Raw genomic sequence first — 20,589 nt, 5'->3', positions numbered from 1 at the left:
GGAGTCAGAAGCTTGAGACTTCATTGTGGAAAAAGCCTTATTTAAAATATGTATTACTACATATTTAAGACTGTTTCTTCTCTGCCATACTTTTCATTCTTACGAAGAATTATCTGTAGGGCAGAAGAACAGACTGTATTGGGCTACTGAGAAATGAGTTTGAATTTCCAGTCTTTAACCAGAAGAGAGCCAGTTTGGTGTAGTGTCAAGGCATCAAGTTAGAAATTAGGAGACTTTGACTTCTAGTCTTCCATACAGGGTGACCTTAGGACAGTCACTCTCTGGCAGCTTTTGGAAGGATACAGTGGCAACATACTGCAGGGACTAGTGATATTCAGGCAATTCTGAAGTTATTTAAACTCCAAATAAATGACATAAAATTATTGCCCTGTGGATTATTATCAAGGTCTACCCATTAATTTGCATGGAGCCAAATGCCCTTTTGTTCCAAAAATAACTAGTAACTAGTTATTTGTAACTAGTTGTTCTATCTGATTCCAGCAGAGGAATTGATAGGCTTTCTTTGTCTACTGCCTTTTTTTCCCCTTTTCTTTCTCCAAACATGTTTTCTTTAGTGCATATTCTAGTATGTCGGGTTTAACATTTCTGAGACAAGTCAACCCTGACTTGAAAGCACAAACAACAATAAGGACAATAGCAAAAATCCTGGAATTTGCCCAGTTTCTAGATACATGCCTTTCCTTGCATAATCTTCTTTGTCTCTGAGCCTCTGATAAAGAAGCCAAAATAAGCTATTTTGCAAAATCCCAAGTGCTTTCCTTTGACAGTTATGTCATTTACTTTTTATTAGAATTTAGACCCTATGTAGTTAGTTAATTTTATATTTCATATTATTTTAGAATCTTGATCATTCTAACCTTCCTCCTCCTTCCTCCACATTCTCAGTTGGAGCTGCTTTCTATTTCTGTTTTTTTACCTACTTTGAGAACAGCCAATACACCTATTTGTACTTTGTACTGTGATTGTACTTTGCTTTCCAGAAGAGTGAAGACCTTCAGGAAAAGTTGAACTGTTCAGCCTACGTAAGTCTTAAACTTGGAATCCTGTGTGTCCATTTTAACAATTATGATCTATCCCTCAGGCAATGGCAGTTCTACTCTGAAACAATGGCAGGTGATATTCAGGCAATTCTGAAATTATTTAAACTCCAAATAAATGGCATAAAATTATTGCCCTGTGGATTATTATCAAGGTCCACCCATTAATTTGCATGGAGCCAAATGCCCTTTTGTTCCAAAAATAACTAGTAACTAGTTATTTGTAACTAGTTGTTCTATCTGATTCCAACAGAGGAATTGATAGGCTTTCTTTGTCTACTGCCTTTTTCCCCCCTTTTCTTTCTCCAAAAATGTTTTCTTTAGTGGATATTCTAGTACGTCGTTTAACATTTCTGAGACAATGTCTAAAGATGCTTGTGCTCTTTATCTTAGGTCTACTGTATAGATAGGAATTGCTTTCATTTTTCTTCATCTTTAGACATTAATGGTGATGATGCAGTATTCCTACATCTAATGTTTTATTTGTCTTATTATTCCAAAGAACTATACATCTAAAAATAAATTGTTATTGTTGTTCATCAAGAATTCACACACTGCTATAACAGCATAATAATGTGGAATTTATTCTTTCTTCAGATTTCTTGAAAATTCAATAGTCAGTCTCAAGGCTATTCAATGGAAATCTTTTCAGCAATATCCAGAACTCATGTTATTTCAGATTTAAGAACCACACATTCCTGATGTGGTAGGGAAAAGGCTACATTATTCTTATAAATGCCATCCATCCAAATGGGAAGTAGAATTCAGGTTATTCTTTTTAAAATTCTGATTACTTCTCAAAACCACATCTCGTAGGAGTCATTTACATCACTATTTTTAAACCTTCATTCTCTGAAGTGTTTCAAAAACAATAAAGTGGGAATTTAGCTTTTAAGTTTCAGCACAATTTGATTTAATGATGCCATTGAATTGCAGGTGATATATGCTTCTTGACTTTCATTAGGCATTCAAATCCAAAAAAGTGTCTGGATCTCACTTACATAACCAAAAATATGCTGAGGTCGTATTTCAAGCAACCACGTTGAATAAGTGTAGTCCAATACTTGTAACACAGGTAGAAACAAATATTAATTTTAATCATAAAACAAATTACTATTACACAGTATTATTTCTGATGTTAAATACTGTAGGTTTTACTCTTTCTCTTTACTGATAATTTATGTTGCAATTTGTTGTATTTCATCCAAGTGAGGCCAGGAAAGAAAAATCTTTAGGAGAAGTTATAAAAATTGTAGCAGATAAATATTGATGATTATTACTTCTTAAGTTAGTAAACATGTTATCTGCAGTCTCTATGACTGATCTCTTTTGAAACCTCTGCAGTTGATCTCTCACATAGCTAAAAGCTCCTTCCACTCCTTTTTATTTTACAGCCAAGTTGAGACTCCATCTTTTGCAGGTTTATTCCTGTTTGGGACATGCCCATTAAGAAATTGTGCCTCTTCTAACTCTCCAAGTCTGATCTGCAGATCCTTACTGTCATATGCATATTGCTTGGAAAATTGTTTTAAAATCTTTGTCACTCAAGACTCAAAGCCTATTTGGATATTATGTTATAAATTAGCATAATAAAATACTGGTAAAGCTACAAACAAATATTAAACATTCTTAAGGAAAAATAATAAAAATAATAAAATGATAGTGACTGTTACAAAATTCTTGGGGGAAAAATTCGTTAAAGATTTCATAGATACAGTCATCCTTCTCTTATGACAACTGAGCCCCAAATTTCCATTGCTAAAGCAAGACAGTTTTAAGTGATCTTTACCCATTTATGACCTTTCTTGCCACAGTTTTAAGGGAATCACTGCAGATGTTAAATTAGAAGCATGGGTTTATTTATTTATTTATTTATTATTAATTTAATTTCTATACCGCCCTTCTCCCGAGGGACTCAGGGAGGTGTACAGGGCAATAAAATGCAATAAAAGTACAATATACAAAAGTTAGAAATGAGATTAAATAGACTAGCCCATTACAATAAATAATTAATTACAAATTACAAATTAAAATATCCCAAACCCATTAGACCAGGCCGGCTTGTTCAAATAGGTGAGTTTTCAGGTCATGGCGGAAAGAGCGAAGGTCAGGAGCCATCCGGAGCTCAACCGGTAAACGGTTCCAAAGGTCTGGCGCGCCCACAGAGAACGCCCTCCCCCTGGGGGCCGCAAGCCGACACTCTCTGACCGACGGCACCCTGCGGAGGCCCTCTCTGTGGGAGCGCACTGGACGAAGGGAAGTTGACGCCGGCAGTAGGTGCTCCCATAAGGTTGTTAAGTGAATCTGACTTCCCCATTAGTTTTGCTTGTCAGAAGGTTGCAAAAAGTGATCACATGACCCCAGGACTCTATGACAGTCATAAGTACATTCCAGTTGCCAAGCTGAATTTTGATCAGGTAACCATGGGGATGCTGCAATGGTCATATGAAAAATGGTCATAAGTCACTTTTTTCACTGCTGTTGTAACTTCAAACATTCACTAAACAAAGTATTGTAAATCGAGGGCTACCTGTATGTCCTATCCCACTTAAAAAGCAGCACTGGCAGCACTGTCATATGTTTAGACATTATATATTTTATTATTTATATTTAAGCTGATTTCTTAGATATGATGCAAGAAAACATTCTCTGTGATTTTTGCTTTTGCTTTTTATTGTCCTCTTCTACCATGGTTCATAGCACATTCCTTCACTCCTTACATCAGTGGCAGATCTTGTGGTTTTCCAGGGAAGCTGAACTACAACATTCAGCATCCCTCACTGGATTGACTAAGATAGCTGTTGGAAGTTGTAATTCAGCCATGTTGTAATAGACCATAGCTATTTAAAAAGCTAAGCAGAGCTGATCCAGATTAATAGTTGAATGGAAGCTATCTTGGATATTTAAAGCTGTTGGCTAGATTGACAGGTTCAAAAAAATTCCCAGGCACTTATCAATAATACCTGTCTCATTCCAAGAAAATTATGTGTCCATGTCTATTTAGTTACTAAGAATTTAAATGCATTGAGAGGTGAACTTGATGTTACTACATGCACTGCAACGTGCTTTAGCAACTCATCTAAACAATTAATCCAAGAGAGTAAGTCCAGCATACATAGTAACCCAAATTCTGTACATCAAACAAATGCTTGTGTAGATTTTTAACAAAATGTGTTACTTATACCAGCAGAAGTTATATAATATTTGCATGTCTGCAACAGTGCTGGTTAAAATTGTTCTGAAATTGAAGGAATGGTACCTTATATTACCACTCGGTGAGTGATAATTTTAATATTCTGTCATTACAGAAATCAAAACTGTCTTTCACATTATTAAAATATGAATGTTGCAGCCAAAGTTTCAAAGGTGAATGTCCACCTGTGAAATTCCAACTTTCTTGAAATGCAATCCCTAACTTCCTCTATTATTGTTAGTCATAGGGTTTGGCATTGTTGAGAATTCTAGTTCTAGTACATTTTAAAGATCTCAGCTTTATGCTATCAAGAAATCTATTCATATGTAAAATTCTGCTAAAAGTCCATCTTAATAGTTTACAGTCTTTCAATAAACATTTTAATAGATAATAGCAGAACTATCACAAAATATCAAAACAAAGATGAAAGAGGCTTAGGCAGAATTTCTTTCAGAATTTCTTTCAAAAGTACAGTGGAACCATTACTATAAATTTAGGCAGTAATGTATATATAAAACTAGCTTCAGAACTATCTTCATCCTATTACATTGGCCTATCTCACCTGGTCAGGCAGGGGAGGTATGTTGCAAACTCCCATCAGTTAAAGAACTCTGACTCTCTGGGTCTAGGAAGAGAGCCTTCTTGGCCGTTGGCCCTGCCCTATGGAGTTGAGGCAGGGCCCCTTTCCTGTTCTTCCAAAAAGATATCAAAACATGGCTCTTAGGCCTGCTTGATAAGCAGTTTGCTTCCCAAACTATCCCAAAATGAAATATGACATCTCAAGAATTTTACCTTAGAATTGGCTTGAGAAGAAAGCCTAGGTATAATATTGAAGTCAGATGTTAAAGCTGTGAGCCAAATTCTCTCGATGACTTCTTTCCGTAGCTTCATATAGACATTAATGAAATTGGAAAGAGGATGGGACTCTGCAGTATCCAATAAACCAAAAGCCTTCTGGTGCAATTTCCTGCAATTGACCATCAAGAAGCAACACACTAAAAGATACTGTTGTGTTCTCCTTTTTAAGGCTCTATCAGGCTGCCAGTGTAGAGTATAGTCAGCATGGTCAATGATGAAAAATAACCATGTTTGGAGGATGACACCATCTCCCCTAAGAAAGTAATGGAACAAGGTACCAACTTCAAAATTAACAGACTATTTAGTTAATGTAATTACTCTTTATTGATTGTAAGTTTCTTGAGTAATTAAATTTATTACCCAAGAATTATTATAAACCATACAATATTGTTATGTTGTTGCTATAGAAACTTTGATTTTAAGTCATCTTCTGTTTTCTCGTTTAAAATTTAGCACTCCTTAACATTTTTTTTGCACTGGTATTGTTTTTGCCAACAAAGGAGTATTTAGGAGCTTGACATTTCTGATGTGGATAATGCTATAATTAATCTCCCCAGCAACACTGCAAATTTTAAAAAATAGAAATATTAATCCTCAAATAAAATGCCCAAGATGATGTATCTTTAAGATGGTAGCCACTTTAAGCTTTCTGTCACACCAACTTCAAGAAGGTTCTTCCTTCATATCCATCTGCAACTTTATGGAGGAAGTGTATAAGCTTAAAATAAATAGAGATAGAAATAAAGCAGAAAATTAATGCACCATAATGGACTATAACTCCAGTAAATGCACAAACACTTTCCAATAAAGGAAACTTCTCAACAGTTGGCACTTGCTTAGAATTAGATAAAAGTCAATGGCAAACAAGAGGGTTGGACTTAGTCCTCTTGTGGCTACATAGGGATTCTAGGCTCAAGCCCCTTTTCACTCCACCCTCAGGTTCTGCCATACCTTTTCTTACAAGAACCACAGTTTAGCCTAGCATATTGTAATTAGCCAGACACTCATGACAGAATGGAAAAGGTTAACACGCCCTGCTATCCTATGATATGAGCTCTTTGACATATAAACTGTACTCGTGGATGATAGCCTTTTAAGGAAATGAATCAGATAACAGTTTTCATACACAAAGAGACTCTAAAGCAGGGAGGTGGGAAGTTGAAGAGGTTAAACAAAAATGATGTGAAGTAGTGTACTGAGGGAGAGAAAGAACAGTTAGTAAACTAAGGAGAAATTGGTGAGTCTCAGGCAGCTAATGAGGTACGGGTTCCAAAATGGCTTAAAACTTTCAAAGAGGAATTTGCATAAGGATCATTATGCAAGAAGGATGACGTATAGTGTGGGATCTGTCTACTCTAAATCGATATCCAAAACTGAATCTGAAGATAAGAAGGTTCAGGTTTTGCTAGCCATAAGAGGTGGCCAGATAAGTTTTAAGTGGAGCTCTTGATTTTAGTATGGTCTCAGCACTTATACAAAAGGACGGGGCTTTGATTGCATAATTGTGACTGCCATTGTGCCTTTTAAAATGTTCGTTCCCACAGAAACCCCTTCCATCCATTTGTCTGAAATGGTATAGGGTTTCCTGCCTGAGCAGGGGGTTGGGCTAGATGACCTCCAAGGTCCCTTCCAACTTTACTATTATGATTATTATGATTATATTATAACCTCTAAAGTTATTACTGTTATCTGGCACTAGTGACCACCCAGGAAATAGAAGAAAAAGCATACTTCCTATTGAGGATACCCAATAAGCACACTGGCATTTACTTCTGAGTTCACATACTTAGATTGCTGTTAAAGAGTCCTATATAGTCACCAGAATACCATGTCTTTCTTATTTTATAAGGAACATTTTTGGCACAATCTAGCCTTGTCGTGCTATCATTGTGGTTCAATCAGTTTCTTTGTCTGCAGTTACAGCATAATCCCAGATCAGTCAAACACAGACAAACTTGGAAACAGGTAGTCCTTGATTTACAATACTTCATTTAGTGACTGTTCAAAGTTACTATGATACTGAAAAGTGATTTATGACCTTTTTTTCACGCTTACGCCTGCTGCAGCATCCCCATGGTTAGGTGTTCAAAATTCAGACACTTGGCAACTGACTCATATTTCTGACGGTTGTTGTGTCCCAGAGTCATGTGATCACCTTTTACGACCTTCTTACAAGAAAAGCAATGGGGAAGCCAGATTCACTTAACAACTGCGTTACTAATTTAACAACTGCAGTGATTCACTTAACAACTGTGGCAAGAAAGATGGTGAAATGGGGCAAAACTCACTTAACAACTGTCTCACTTAGCAAGAGAAAGTTTGGGCTCAATTGTGGTGATAAGCCAAGGACTACCTGCATTCCTGTATTTTTTTTCGTAAAGGAATATTCCGGTTTGTCTTTTTTAGTTATTCTGAAATATTTTAATCTGATCCTATATTTTGTGCAATATACAATTAGATATTACAATTATTGTTTCAGCCTCTACCTCTTAGAAATGTTCTAACATTAGACTGCCTTTCATAGCTTTCATTTTTTCATGTAAAGTTCTGTTCCTAACCTCTTAAAATTAATTATAGAATGATGGTTTGCATTATATTATTACAGAAAAGTTTCCTGCTTTTTAAATAATGTTTTGTTTAAAGCTAAACTGATCTTTTGGAGTCCATTCCATAGTTCAAAGTATTTTTTAAAATTTATTATGTGCATCAAGTTGATGTTGACTCTTAACAACCACATAGATCTTTCTCCATGATAAATTGCCACTAATATGGTCCTTCAATCTATTAACTATGCACCTATTGCTACTGTAACTGAAACTACCCACCTTGCTGCTGATCATCCTCTTCTTCTCTTTCTTTCAACCTCTCCCAGGGAGCTAAATCTTTGCCTAATGCTCTCCTAGTACTATACGTTGAACCTTGTCATTTGTGCCTCAAGTGAGAATTCTGGATTGATTTGTTCAGTGTTTCATTTTTTGTCTTGCTTGTCCATGGTATTTTCAGGATTTTTCCCCAATATCAAAGTTCAGAAGGGTCAACAGTCTTTCAATCATGCGTCTTCGAAGTCCAACTTCTAAATATAATTTTAAATATTTTTCTCTCCCAGCTGATCAGTAAATGAATTAATCTATAAAGCTATTTGCAAATATGTTTTCTGGCAAACTAAAAAGACAGATGTAACAGAATGGGACCTACACAAATTCTGGAGTGGAAGGTCCAGTACGTTCCTTATTATATACGCATACGACTTGGCTGCATGGCTGCAATTCCTAAAACTCATTAATCACTAATCAAAGGCTATAGGTAAATACACTACATAGAACAACAGATGGAAGTGTTTCTGAATATGCATGTTTATGATTGTGCTGAAAATATTACAACAAATGCCAAGAGATGACTATGTTCATACAGGTTCATACATACTAAATCATAATGTGGTTTGCTTGATTTTGGCTTATAGCCAAGGCAAGTGACAGAACACGTATTGTGACATCAGGATGCAAATACAAAGAGCTGGTGTTTGCATTGTGGTATTATGATATTTGTTTCATCATTCTTTGGTTGTAAGAATTAAAGTGGATGCCTTTATTTATCTATATCCAGTCATTGTGCTTGTAAATCGTAGTTTACAGCATAGCATATGAGTTTATGTAACGTAATGAGCCGTAATTGATTAGGTGAGAAAGCAGAAGGCTAAGAACACCCAATATGCTAAATGAGACTAAATAAACCTTTCAAACTAGTCCTCACGTCTAGCCTTCTGTTGTCTTCTTGTGTGCCAGATACGAGAGCACGGAAAGCCCTGGGCTCCAGCTGGTGTTTCTAAATGTCAGATCTGCCCATAATAAATCTTTCTTCATTCACAATTTGAATAAGAACAAGAAGCAAACCTGGTACATATGATCTCGGTGGGAAAGGAATGTGTGTGTGCCTTTTATGGAGATGTGCCGATTTGGATTTTAGGTTTTGCACTAGAATGACCCCAAAGCAGGAGAAAAGAAATAGGGAAAATCATGCAAGAAACTCTGCAGGTAGTCAGATGCTGGCTGTGAGGCCTTATTTGTGAGGTTCAGTTTTTACGGTTACCGAGGGGACTGGTGAAATAAGTTGTCAGCTTCAAATGCTGACAGGCAGTCACTCAACTCAGGTAGAGTGAGCACACAATGGGCATGAGTAGGTGAAGGCAGAGTTAGATGGTGAAAGGCCAGTTCCTTGCAGGGTGCTTGGCCCTAAGACATCTTGCAGCTTCAAAGAACAGAGTGATGGTGATTGGCTTAGCTAACTACAAAAGCAATGGCGATGCTTGTAAATGAGCTGTGCTCGCAGATGTGGCTACATAGAAGGAATTGCCAAGACCTGATTCTCTATTGGAAAAAATTCTCAAGCATTAGCCCTGTATTACTTATCCTTGCTTTACTTGTGGAGTCTAGGCTCTACAACTCAGACTAACTTTGGAACTTTCTAGTGTTGAATCCTGAATTGAAATAAAACTACCTGTTTCTCTGTTTCTCTTCTTTCTTTATCTTGCCCCATTTTTCTGAACCTACACACCATTTGTTTTCCACATCCTAACCCTGCCTCTTGTCAATTATACCTACAGGACTGGACTGGGGTCTTTGGACTCTTGGCTTTGGATTCTTGTACTCTTAGCTTTAACCTATATTGGCTCTATGAGCACTGTACCCTAGCTACCATACAAGATCTTGTCTTCCCTGTGTTTCCCCTGAAGTGTATATGCAAATACATTCTGTCTGCTTTTTTATTTGCAAAATCAACATCAGACTAGTTTCATCTTAGATTACAGTAGTGTGACTGTTCAGTCTAGGAAAGAATAAAAGCTGGGGTTGCTGTTGCTGTACTAGTTTCCCTGTTGCACAGTGGCATCACTATCCAAACTCAAATTCAAGCCCTCCCTTAACCATGAAAGCCAGTGGGATGGCTTTGGGTCAGTCACTGTTTCTTAGCTCACCTCACAGGGTTGCTGCTGTGGGAAAAATAGGAAGATGAAGTTATGTTGTATATGTTTGCCACCTTGAGTTATGGAGAAATAATAAAGGTGAGATTAAAATAAAATAAATTGCTGGGCCTCATTGGAAAGGTGATGTTGGGTGTCCCAGTCTTTTGTTGCTTGGGGAGTTCAACTTATCTTTCCTAGGAAGAACACATCACGTGGCCGCGCGAGTTGTGATGGGGGCTTCCCGATACTCCCATGTAACACCTCTACTCCGCGAGCTGCATTGGCTTCCGGTTGCCCTTCGGGTGAGATTCAAGGTGCTGGTGATGACCTATAAAGCCCTTAATGGCTTGGGTCCGGGTTATCTGAGGGAACACCTGCTGCTGGCATCAAGCTCCCTTCATCCCGTGCGCTCCCACAGGGAGGGCCTTCTCAGGATACCGCCGGTTAAGGAATGCCGGTGGGTTATTCCCAGGGGAAGAGCGTTCTCTGTGGGCGCGCCTGCCCTTTGGAATGATTTACCTGCGGAACTCTGGACCGCCCCCGATCTGTGTTCATTTCACTGGGACCTGAAAACCTGGCTTTTCGATCTATCTGGCCTGGACTGAAGGGGTTTTAGCTTTTTAAACATTGTTTTAATTGTTGGGCTTAATTAATTTATTTTATTTTATATTATCTTTTATATTGTATTTTATGCTGCCCTGTAAACCGCCCTGAGTCCTTCGGGAATAGGGCTGTGTAGAAATTTAAATAAATAAATAAATAAATAAATAAATAAATAAATAAATAAATAAATAAATAAATAAATAAATAAATATTTATTCTTGGGCACTTGCTTTAAGGAACTTGTTTTAAGGGGATTATCCATCATTCCTGCCTTAAAGCAGTTGAAATGAAATCTGAAAGTGGAGGTTATTAGCATCAGTCTTTTTTTTAAAGTACTTTATTAGTTTTCTGTCATTACAATTCATTAGCGCTTAATGAACAATGTGTTGTCTGGGTTAATTTTTTGCTTAGTAATAGAAATCCTTTTTTCATGGTTACATCATTGTCCAGTTTTTATAGAATTTTCCTATGCAAGGAGGAGAGACCTATTCAATCTATCCATCCCAGGGACTTAATGGATTAAAAGAATTTCCAAAGGGAAATTCCTGGAGTGTTTATGGGTGATTCTGTAGAGTGCTTAGCTGACCTCTGAAATAAATGATTCACAATAGCTCCTTAGAAGATTGTTCCTGAACAACCTCTCCCTGTTTGCTGATCTTCAGTAAACCAAAAGGCAAAAGAGTGTTTTGGAATTATAGAATTGGAAGAGATCTTAAATGTCATTGGGTCTAATGCTGTTTATCAGTTAAGGTTCTACTAGAGCAGGGGTAGGCAACCTCGGCTCTTTTATGACTCATGGACTTCAACTCAGGAATTCTGGGAGTTGAAGTCCATGAGTCATAAAAGAGCCAGATTGCCTATCCCGGTACTAGAGCATCTCTAGCAAACGACCTCCATCTGTTTGAAAAGTTCTAGCCAAGAACTCAATCCACTATCAGTTCACATTATATAGGAAGCACTTCCCTATACCTAGCATGTAGTTTTACCATCACTGGTTTGGATATTTTCCATCTTCTGTGTGACACCTTCAGATATTTAAAACTGCTATTGTATCTCCCCTTTTTTCCCTGAAGGCTAAACATAATAGGTTCTTTTAATTGTTCCTCACAGGACTTGATTTCCAGGCCCTTCACCATCTTGATAGACCTGCTCTGAACCTCCTCTTGCTCCATCAGTTTTGAACTGATGCTCAGAACACAGTATTTCAACATATAACTCCACCCATCCATCAGGGGCACAACCTTCATCCTGTCCCAAAGCTTTCACTAGCTTCCTGAACATCAGTTTGGGCCATCCAATTCTCCAGGGAGTATCATTCTAGACTACAGGCACTGTGACAGAGAAAACATGCTTCTTGGATTCCCCCAAGATAACATTGATTCAATATTTCTTTCTGTTAAACTACTTCCTATTTATTTCATCCCACTAAGACAACTACTGTATTCAGTAACGGTATCTTAGAATTTACAATACTGTATGATTTGATCTTAACATGTTTATTTCTAAGTCGCTCATTACTCCTGTTGTTCATCGTAAATGCATTTAGCTATGGTAGTTTGTTGTCGTTTGCCAAGGGTGCCAACATATTTAACTTAAGTTAAAAGTGTTGCTAATTACTGTAATTTATGGGAAATACATTATTTCAACATTAGTAGAAGGTGATTCAAGGCCCTCTCATATTGGGGCTAAGATGAAGGCAAAGCAACAGGGACACAGAATAGAAATGTTGCCAAGGGATTGTGGGAAGAATCCAGAGAAAGAAATATTTTGGGAAATATTAAAAAGGCAAAATATATTTCTCCAAAGGAATAATGGAGAAGATCTTTAAAAAGGCAGAAACCTCCCCTTTCCCCCAGCCAGAAAACTCAGCAGAAACCAGCTTTTAGAAATGCAGATGTAATAATCCATTCAAGAAGGTTGGAGCCAGGAAGCTAGAAGCTAATGATATTAGGAAGACAAAGACCCCTAAAATCTACATACCCCACCCAAACTCTTAAAGACATGACCTTTGAGGACACAATAGGATTATTAATCCACCAATACCAAAAGGGCACACTCAGACTCAGGTCAAAGTACACGACACAGGAAATACAAAGCCTCAAAGAGAAACAGGAATCACTTCAAAAACCCAAGAGGGTACAAAAATCCACCACTCCCAGCTACGCGTGGTCAGCTTTCCCAGAGCTACGCTTTTGTCTGGCTTTGCTCTTCAATAAACTCCAACCTTCTTTCTAAAGCAGTCTCCATTTTGTTTATTCCCGGCTTGGACTGGACCCTGATGAAGATTTTTCTTTCAACAGGATATTGGCACTTTCTGAACAGCTTTATAGTGTTCCTACTCATCATTCACTTACTTACTTAACCATGTGACACATTTCAAAACAGTTGATGAAACAGATATCAGAAAAAAAATATATCAATCGTTGTAGACGTTATCAGATCTCCGAACACGTGGAACCTATTTCTGAATAACGTTTGCCTAAAATTGGACTGAAGTTCAGCAATCATGCCATTTTGAAATGAGTGGAATTTTCTGCCCAATGACAATTGTAATCTGTATCTTCAAGAATTAGTTTATTCTATCAAAGTAGTGGGCCTTTATATCGCCCCCAAACGATAGTTATTTATATGGAAACTCATGCTAATCTTTTGTAAGACCAGTCAAAAGAAATCATCCCCCAAGAACCAGAAGCACACAACCTCCCCAGCAGTCCGATCCCAGTGCTTGAAACAAGCGACCAAAGGCGCATGCGTAGAATGGGATGTCAAGGAGTTGCGAAGAGCGGGGAGGGAGGTTATCGAAGCTGAGCATAAGCGTGGGGGCCCTTGGAGCGCTTCCGGTCGGACCGCTTTGGATCCGGGTTAAACCAAAAACTCAGCCATAGAGATGGTCCCGTTGAAGAAATTTCCGGTTTACTTCCGGAGAATTCTACCTGCCTTTCTCTTTCTCTCCAGAAAGGAAGGAAAGAAAACAGAATAGGCGGCTGGCCTTGGAAAGCGGTGGGCCTCGACCCTCAGCCGCTCCTTTCGCCCTCCTGAATTTTACGCCCTCGCCGGAGTAAGTGAAAACAACCTTCGCGCAGGTTGTAGCCCGGAGCGGAAGAGATGAAGAGAGCGCCTCTTGGGCTTCTTCTTGGCCGAGCGGGGATCCTGCGGAGTCTTCCTTTTCAAGCGAGCGGACTCTTGGGCCTGGAGGGCTTTTGAGAGAAGGCAAGAGAGCTTGTTTCTGGGCCGTTGGTTAGGATGCCCTAGGGTCCCTGGCAAGGCGAGTAGCTTTCGGCGGGGCATCTGGGAAGACAGAAATCTGGAGAAAACCAGCCTCAGAAGCGGGGATCTTCACGAGAGTCGAGGGTTATGATGCCTTGGCAATTCTCGGTGCCCTACACCACTTATTGTTATTATTAGAAATAACAAGTCACGCGTCAATTCATGGTGGTTTGGGTATAAACGATACTTTCCTTTCAGGTACAGTATCCTATACGTAGGTTATGTCGTCTTTACAGTTTGGCAATTACTTCTGAATTGTCTTAAAAGGGGATGGAGGTATATTTCAACCTCACCTGAAGAAACTCTTTCTAACTTTGCAGATTGATTCTTTAATCCAAGAAAGATTGGAAGGTGAAGGTGAATGCTTTGCCAAGCCAATAATTGGAAACTCCTGAAAGTTGGTGTGCCGCATCTTTGATGAATTAGTGCAAAAAGGGTATCTACTAGCTTCTCCTGCCTTTTTGGTTTGTTTATTTGTGGGGATGTCTCATTTGGAAAGATTTGGTTCTTCTGGATGTTAATGGAAATCTATAAGAAAATATAAGCAATTTTTACTTAAGAAAATTTTAAAAAATACTGTTGATATATCCCGACAGTAAGTGTCAGTAAAATGAAATCAAAGTGATTTAGGAAGAGTAATTTACAATAGTGATATCTGGTAAAGAAGAGTATTAGTGTATTTATTGTTTTTAACCTCAGCTGTACGCAACTGCATAAGAAGGCTTTACGCTTATGAACTTCTCCATAGTGCATCTCCTATCAGTTTATAAAATTTGATTTTAAAGTTTTCTGAACTGTTAACTATAAACAAATTTATAACAAATTCAATAATTTCAGTATGTGTTATGTAACTAAATATTTCTTTTTGTCTGACAATTGATAAACTTCAAATACTATAAAAGAGGAGAAAAATATGCTCTCCATTGTCCATCAAAGTAGCAAACTTCAGGGGATTCAGTTCCTGTAATTCCCTAACAGTTTGACTATTTGTTGTGCTAATCTGGGATTATGGAAATTGAAGTCAGGACACCTTGAGAACATGGGTTGGATAACACTAGTATATACAAATATATAAATCTCATCACATTTCCTTTGCCATTTTTAAACTTACAAAATAATTGAAGTTCCTGCATAATTGCTGCAACCCCTTGATAATTTTGATTATTTTGAGATGCTATGATCAGAAATATATTGGAAGTCATTTCTAACCTTTCTTGAGCTAGCAAATTGCCAAACTAATGGCCTTAATGTCCATCATCTTTGAACACGGGTGTCAAACTTGCAACGTCACGTGATGTGTCGCGATGTACATTATTTTTTTTTTGCATTGCTAGAGCTGGGTGGGCAAGGCCTCCGCATTATGCAACCGGCCCATGGGTTGGCAGTTTGACACCCCTTTCTTAGAATAAGCTTTATTGAAGATGAATCAAATGAGAACAGTTAGAAAGGGAAGTATTACTTCATTTAACCGTTTGTGTACGGTGACTGGGTCAGCAAGCATGCAAATGCAAATTATTTGCAAAGCTGTTAGCAGTACAAGTTCCACAAAAGGTAGTGAAAATAAATACATATCTCCTTTCCCTCATCATGGTAGAAATTATAATCAGCTGTTAAAAGTTCAAAGAGATTAAATCAATGACATATAGCATATGGCCATCTTGTTTTACACCTGGTATCCCTGCTATTGGCCATGCTAGATTAGGCTGTTGGGAGTTGTATCTCAGAACAAGACAGATCCATGAAGGCAGTCCTGTTAATGGTTCTTCAATGCAATGCTGAAATTGCCAGGCTGCTGGAAGACAAGCAATAGGAAAGGCTCTTGCTTCTCTGCCACGTTTGAGTTTTTGTGAGCAGTCCTTGACTTTCAAATATTAGTTTTATAAAGTTATATTGACACTGAAAAAAGTGACTTATGGCTGTTCACAGCATCCCCACAGTCATGTATTTGATGATTGTCGCAGCGTCTCCATCGTCACGTAACCAAAATTCAGATGCTTGGCAACCAGCATGTATTTACAATGGTTGCAGCATCCTTGGGTCATATGGTTATCATTTGCAACCTTCCCAACCGATGTCTGATAACGAAGGGGGGAGAGCTGAATTTGCTTAACAATTGCAGTGCTTCATTTAACTGTGGCAAAAAAGATCATAAAATTGGGAACAATTCACATAAAACTACCTTTCTTAGCAACAGAAATTCTGATCCCAGTTGTGCTACATCGAAGATTACCTGTAGTCTATTAAAACAAAGTTCTGGGTGACATATATTGTTTATATGAACTTTCTTCAATGCAGTATATTTTAACTGGTTTATTGCTTGTTTTTAATTTTTTGGCAGCTGCCCTGAGCTATATAGTAAATGGACGGCCATATAAATTGGTAGAATAAATAAATAATATCAACTTCATTACAGATTTCTTTTGTATGCAGAGCAGATTATGTTTTGATTGTGTTTCTGATACATGCATGTGCTAAAGAGCAGAATGAAAATACATTTAAGATCTTGCTTGATCATATTGGTTACCATATGCTATTTTTTCAATTCCTATAGTATTTTGATGTGTATTTTGTAATCAATTAGAAACTACTATAGTTGCAGCTCTTTAAGTAGTACTTCTATTTTTGGTATTATTATTCTGGATTTCTATGAAAAATAGAATGGAGTAGTGGAAATACAGCTTACTAAAGGGATATCATAACTGAAGGGATTGTATATAAACTATAATAAAGGTCTGCTTTGACCATACAAATATAATACAAAAAGTATATCAATATTAATACATTATAAAATATTATGTGATATTATATAACTGTATAATTATTTAATACAATATTATACCAAACATGTTAATAAAAGTATTAATACCAAAAATGCTAAATATGTACACTTTTCTTGCTAAATATTAATGTAAATGTTTTGAGAATATATTTGTCAAAAATCATCACTTTATAGTAATTGTGAATAGGTTTTTTTTTACTTCAGTTTCATTTAAAATTTATATAGGTAGAAGAATACATGTTCACTTATAGCACAGAAGAGCATGTTCCCAACTTCTTCCACTTTGAGTCGTCCACCTTTTCCACTAGAACACCAACGATATAATCTCTTCATTAATCTTCCAGTAAATGTACCTCCGGTTGTCTTTCCTCAGCCACTTCGGAGTACAGCGTAAGTTTGGTATCATTTTAATATAAAGTTTATCAGATGTACATTTTCAGAACAAATCATGTGGGGTAGCAAATCTTGAAATGTTGAAAATGCAAATCATTATAGAGAAGTAATTATATATATATATATGTGTATATTTGTATGTATTATAAGACTGCATTAGAAGATAAAGTTGTGTACCGGTAATCAGTTTAAATAGTTTATGATTCTTTTATAAAATAGTTAATACTTGTAATTCTAGGGTAGATACTGATGCGTTAATTATTTAAATAACAGTTTCACTGAATGTGTGTGTGCAAATAATGTTTGTCTATCTAGCAAGCATTTTACAAGTAGGGAAATCCAGTTGTAAGTCACTAGAGTTGTAAGTCGAGGTGTCCACATCACTGGAAGTGATATTATGATCTTTTTTGCGGTGGCCATTAAGTGAACATTGCAGTCATAAGTGCAAATCTTTTTAAAAGGGTATTTTTTGCTGGCAAAAAACCATTGTGAATCGTGGTCACATGATTGTGTAATGCCACAATTGGTCATAAAGGTAACCAGTTGCCAAGTACCACACATGAAATCATGTGATCATGGGGGGAGGGTAGCGTGACCATAATCAACAGCAGGGAGTGCTTCATGGGCTGTAATGCACCTGTTCTGTGGCTATTGTAAATGTGAATGATCAATAAGCAACTGGTCATAAGCTGAGGACTACCTATAATGGAAAAGAAAGCAAAAGAAGAAGAAGAAAAAGCATGAAATAAATAGATTAGAGATTTAGAAGCATAATAAAACTGAATAAATTAAAAGAAATTATTAGAGCAACTTTAATACAGTTCTGGTGTTAAGACCTTGGTAAGTTTCATAAGCAGTAATATTGCACTTTAATATCCTTAGAACTCTAGTGAATGATACTCTTTCAACCATCCCACCTGTTTCACCGCCACACTTTGCCTGTCAAAATGGTAATCCATCGCATGGATCACCTACACCTTTGTTATTCCGGCGCAGAAAGTAAGTAAGATATATAAATGTGACAGGAAGAATTTATTATATTTATAGAAGTTGTGGAACCAATGGCTTGTTCTATACTTGCTTTTAACTTAAATTATTGTATTCGTATTGTTTGCATAGATCCCTTTTGGAAATCAGATCAACAGCTTAATGTATGAAAATGTGCTGGGCAGTGATGAGTTTGACAATTTTAAGTTTCCAGTTAGATTAATGATAGCGTGTGTCATATGAAATGAACAAATAATTAATATTGCCCAGTAAGTTTGAAACTAGCAGATATCATAAGATGAGCCACACATTTCATGTGACACTAGGTTAAAGTTGAACAACCTGAAGCTGCAGAGTTTCCACCATCTCCAAAGATTGGAGGCTACCCATCCCAATCTCTTTCCAAAAATTGCCACTGAATTATCATTTTTAATACAACAGAAGGGAAACATTAAATATGAGTTACTTTGAAATGAGAACAAATTTAGTTCTAGCTTTATTCTGTTCCTGTCCTAAATTTTAAAATGTTTGAATACAAATAGCAATGGAAATTTTCTGAATTGTCCACTACTGAGCTAAAAAGAGTTCAGAAAAAAGTTTAGGAAAGTTTAGAGGCTCAGCGCATACTGGGACTTAGATATGATGTTACTGAACTAGATCCAGTGTAAATGGAGTTTATTCAGAAAGATTCTGCAGTGAGAATTTTTTTCTTCCCCTGCATTCCGTGGAACTTACATCCTCACTGTTCTGAATGTGTTCTCAGATATTTAAAGCACATAGGGAATCTAAGTTAGTTACAGGGAAGAGTGGTGGTAAATTGATTAAACATTTTTCCATTCCATTTGTGAGAAAGTTTTGATAGCTCCGGGGCTATTTCCGAATAGAAAGCCCTTCCATTTTTAGAAAACAAACACTTTATTTTTAACTTTGTGCTTACCTTACTGGATAATGGAGGTCTCTCATATTCAAAATTTGGATATGTTCTTATTGTTATATGCCTCCGTCTGAATAGGATTTATTTTTCAAATGGCTGCATATGTGTGGCTTGCTTTGTGTTTCTTGTCTTTCTACTTACAATATCAAAAATGTCAGGAAAAGAGTATCAACTTCCCAGAAACACAAGTCAAAAGTGGTTTATCACTTATTATGCCGTGAGAAATATATCAGCCAAACTGTGTCAAAAGATAACAGCTTCAAATTATATAATACAGCCTATATTTTGTATAATTTGGATGATGGTAATAGCCAATGGAAATATTTAGAACATAAAGGTAAAGGTTCCCCCGCACATGCGTGCTAGTCGTTTCCAACTCTAGGGGCCGGTGCTCATCTCCGTTTCAAAGCCGAAGAGCCAGCGCTTGTCTGAGGACGTCTCCATGGTCATGTGGCCAGCATGACTAGACGCCAAAGGCGCACGGAACGCTGTTACCTTCCCACCGTTGTGGTCCCTATTTTTCTACTTGCATTTTTTACGTGCTTTCAAACTGCTAGGTTGGCAGAAGCTGGGACGAGTAACAGGCGCTCACTCTGTTATGCGGCACTCGGGATTTAGAACATAATGTAGTTTAAAGTGCAGTTTGTATCTGAACTTGATACTTTCATCAAAAAGCTGAGAAAAGAAAGCTGGCTTAGATTTATCAGCTTGTATTCAAAATGTAGCTAATTAAAAATAAATATTATTCTTGCCACAGTGTTTAAAAAGTATCTTTATGTTTCTCAAATGCTTGTGCTTTATCTGTTACATTATTAGCTACATGTACATGGTGTTCAGCTTAAGTAACTGAATTGATTTTTACCACTTAGATATCCAGAATATTTTTCCCAAGAATTCGTTTAGCTTTTAATTGGCCATTTGAATGCCAAGAAAGCCAAATGCCTGAAAATTCACTTGGCTGCATATCTGTTCTTTGATTTGTATCAGGGATTGTAGAGCACTAGCATTTTTATCTGCTACTAAATAGATATGATCCATAATATTCTTGCTCTGAAATTTCACTAAAGATCACCTTAAGTTACTGATCATCTATTTTCAGGGGAGTATTCCTTTTACATAATGTTGGTGCATTTTCACTTTTTCTGATAAGTAATCCTTGTAATCTCACTAGAGGCCTAATGGTTATTATGATTTATTTGTGGACTACTGAAATCTTTGTATGGGCATAAAATTTATCTTGTATGCGGTGACTGCCGCTTTGTTTAAAAAGTAATGGCAAGTTATCCTGTATGAGTGGCAAGAACATTTCTCAGTATTTCTGGAATTGAAAGTGTGTGAATCTTTATTTTCAGACCACAGCATTCATAATTAACAAGATACTTGCTTGATTAGTATTAAACAAGTGTGTTGTTTATTGTGAATATTGTAGTCTAAAAATAATAAAATCATGTCAAGCTTACTGAGGCTGTTGAAAGCAAGGTGTTTTGTAATACACAATTGTTGCTTTCATATATAAATATTGTGAAATGAAATAGAGGTTCTTTTTTGCCCAGATCAAAC

General features: G+C 37.0%; 1 protein-coding gene across 6 annotated transcripts in view; it reads left to right on the top strand.

Moving 5' to 3' along the window:
• Positions 1-13,584: 13,584 nt before the first annotated feature.
• TENT2 (terminal nucleotidyltransferase 2) overlaps positions 13,585-20,589 on the top strand; it is a 38,322-nt gene continuing 31,317 nt past the window's right edge. For 3 of the 6 annotated variants that reach the window (XR_014024964.1, XM_081316504.1, XM_081316500.1), the window contains exons 1-4: positions 13,585-13,879; positions 14,257-14,372; positions 16,941-17,105; positions 17,991-18,107. Coding sequence is in view for 5 of the 6 variants with exons in the window: in XM_081316504.1 (XP_081172630.1) it covers positions 16,978-17,105; positions 17,991-18,107 (245 nt within the window). In the remaining variant the exon portion in view is untranslated. Of the gene's footprint in view, positions 13,880-14,256; positions 14,373-16,919; positions 17,106-17,990; positions 18,108-20,589 lie in introns of all 6 variants that reach the window. The other 3 variants (XM_081316502.1, XM_081316501.1, XM_081316503.1) reach the window with 3 other exon arrangements.

This window comes from Vipera berus (genome assembly GCF_964194415.1).
Source record: "Vipera berus genome assembly, chromosome: 2".
Taxonomy (NCBI): Eukaryota; Metazoa; Chordata; class Lepidosauria; order Squamata; family Viperidae; genus Vipera; species Vipera berus.
This window is presented reverse-complemented; position numbering and strand designations above follow the sequence as displayed.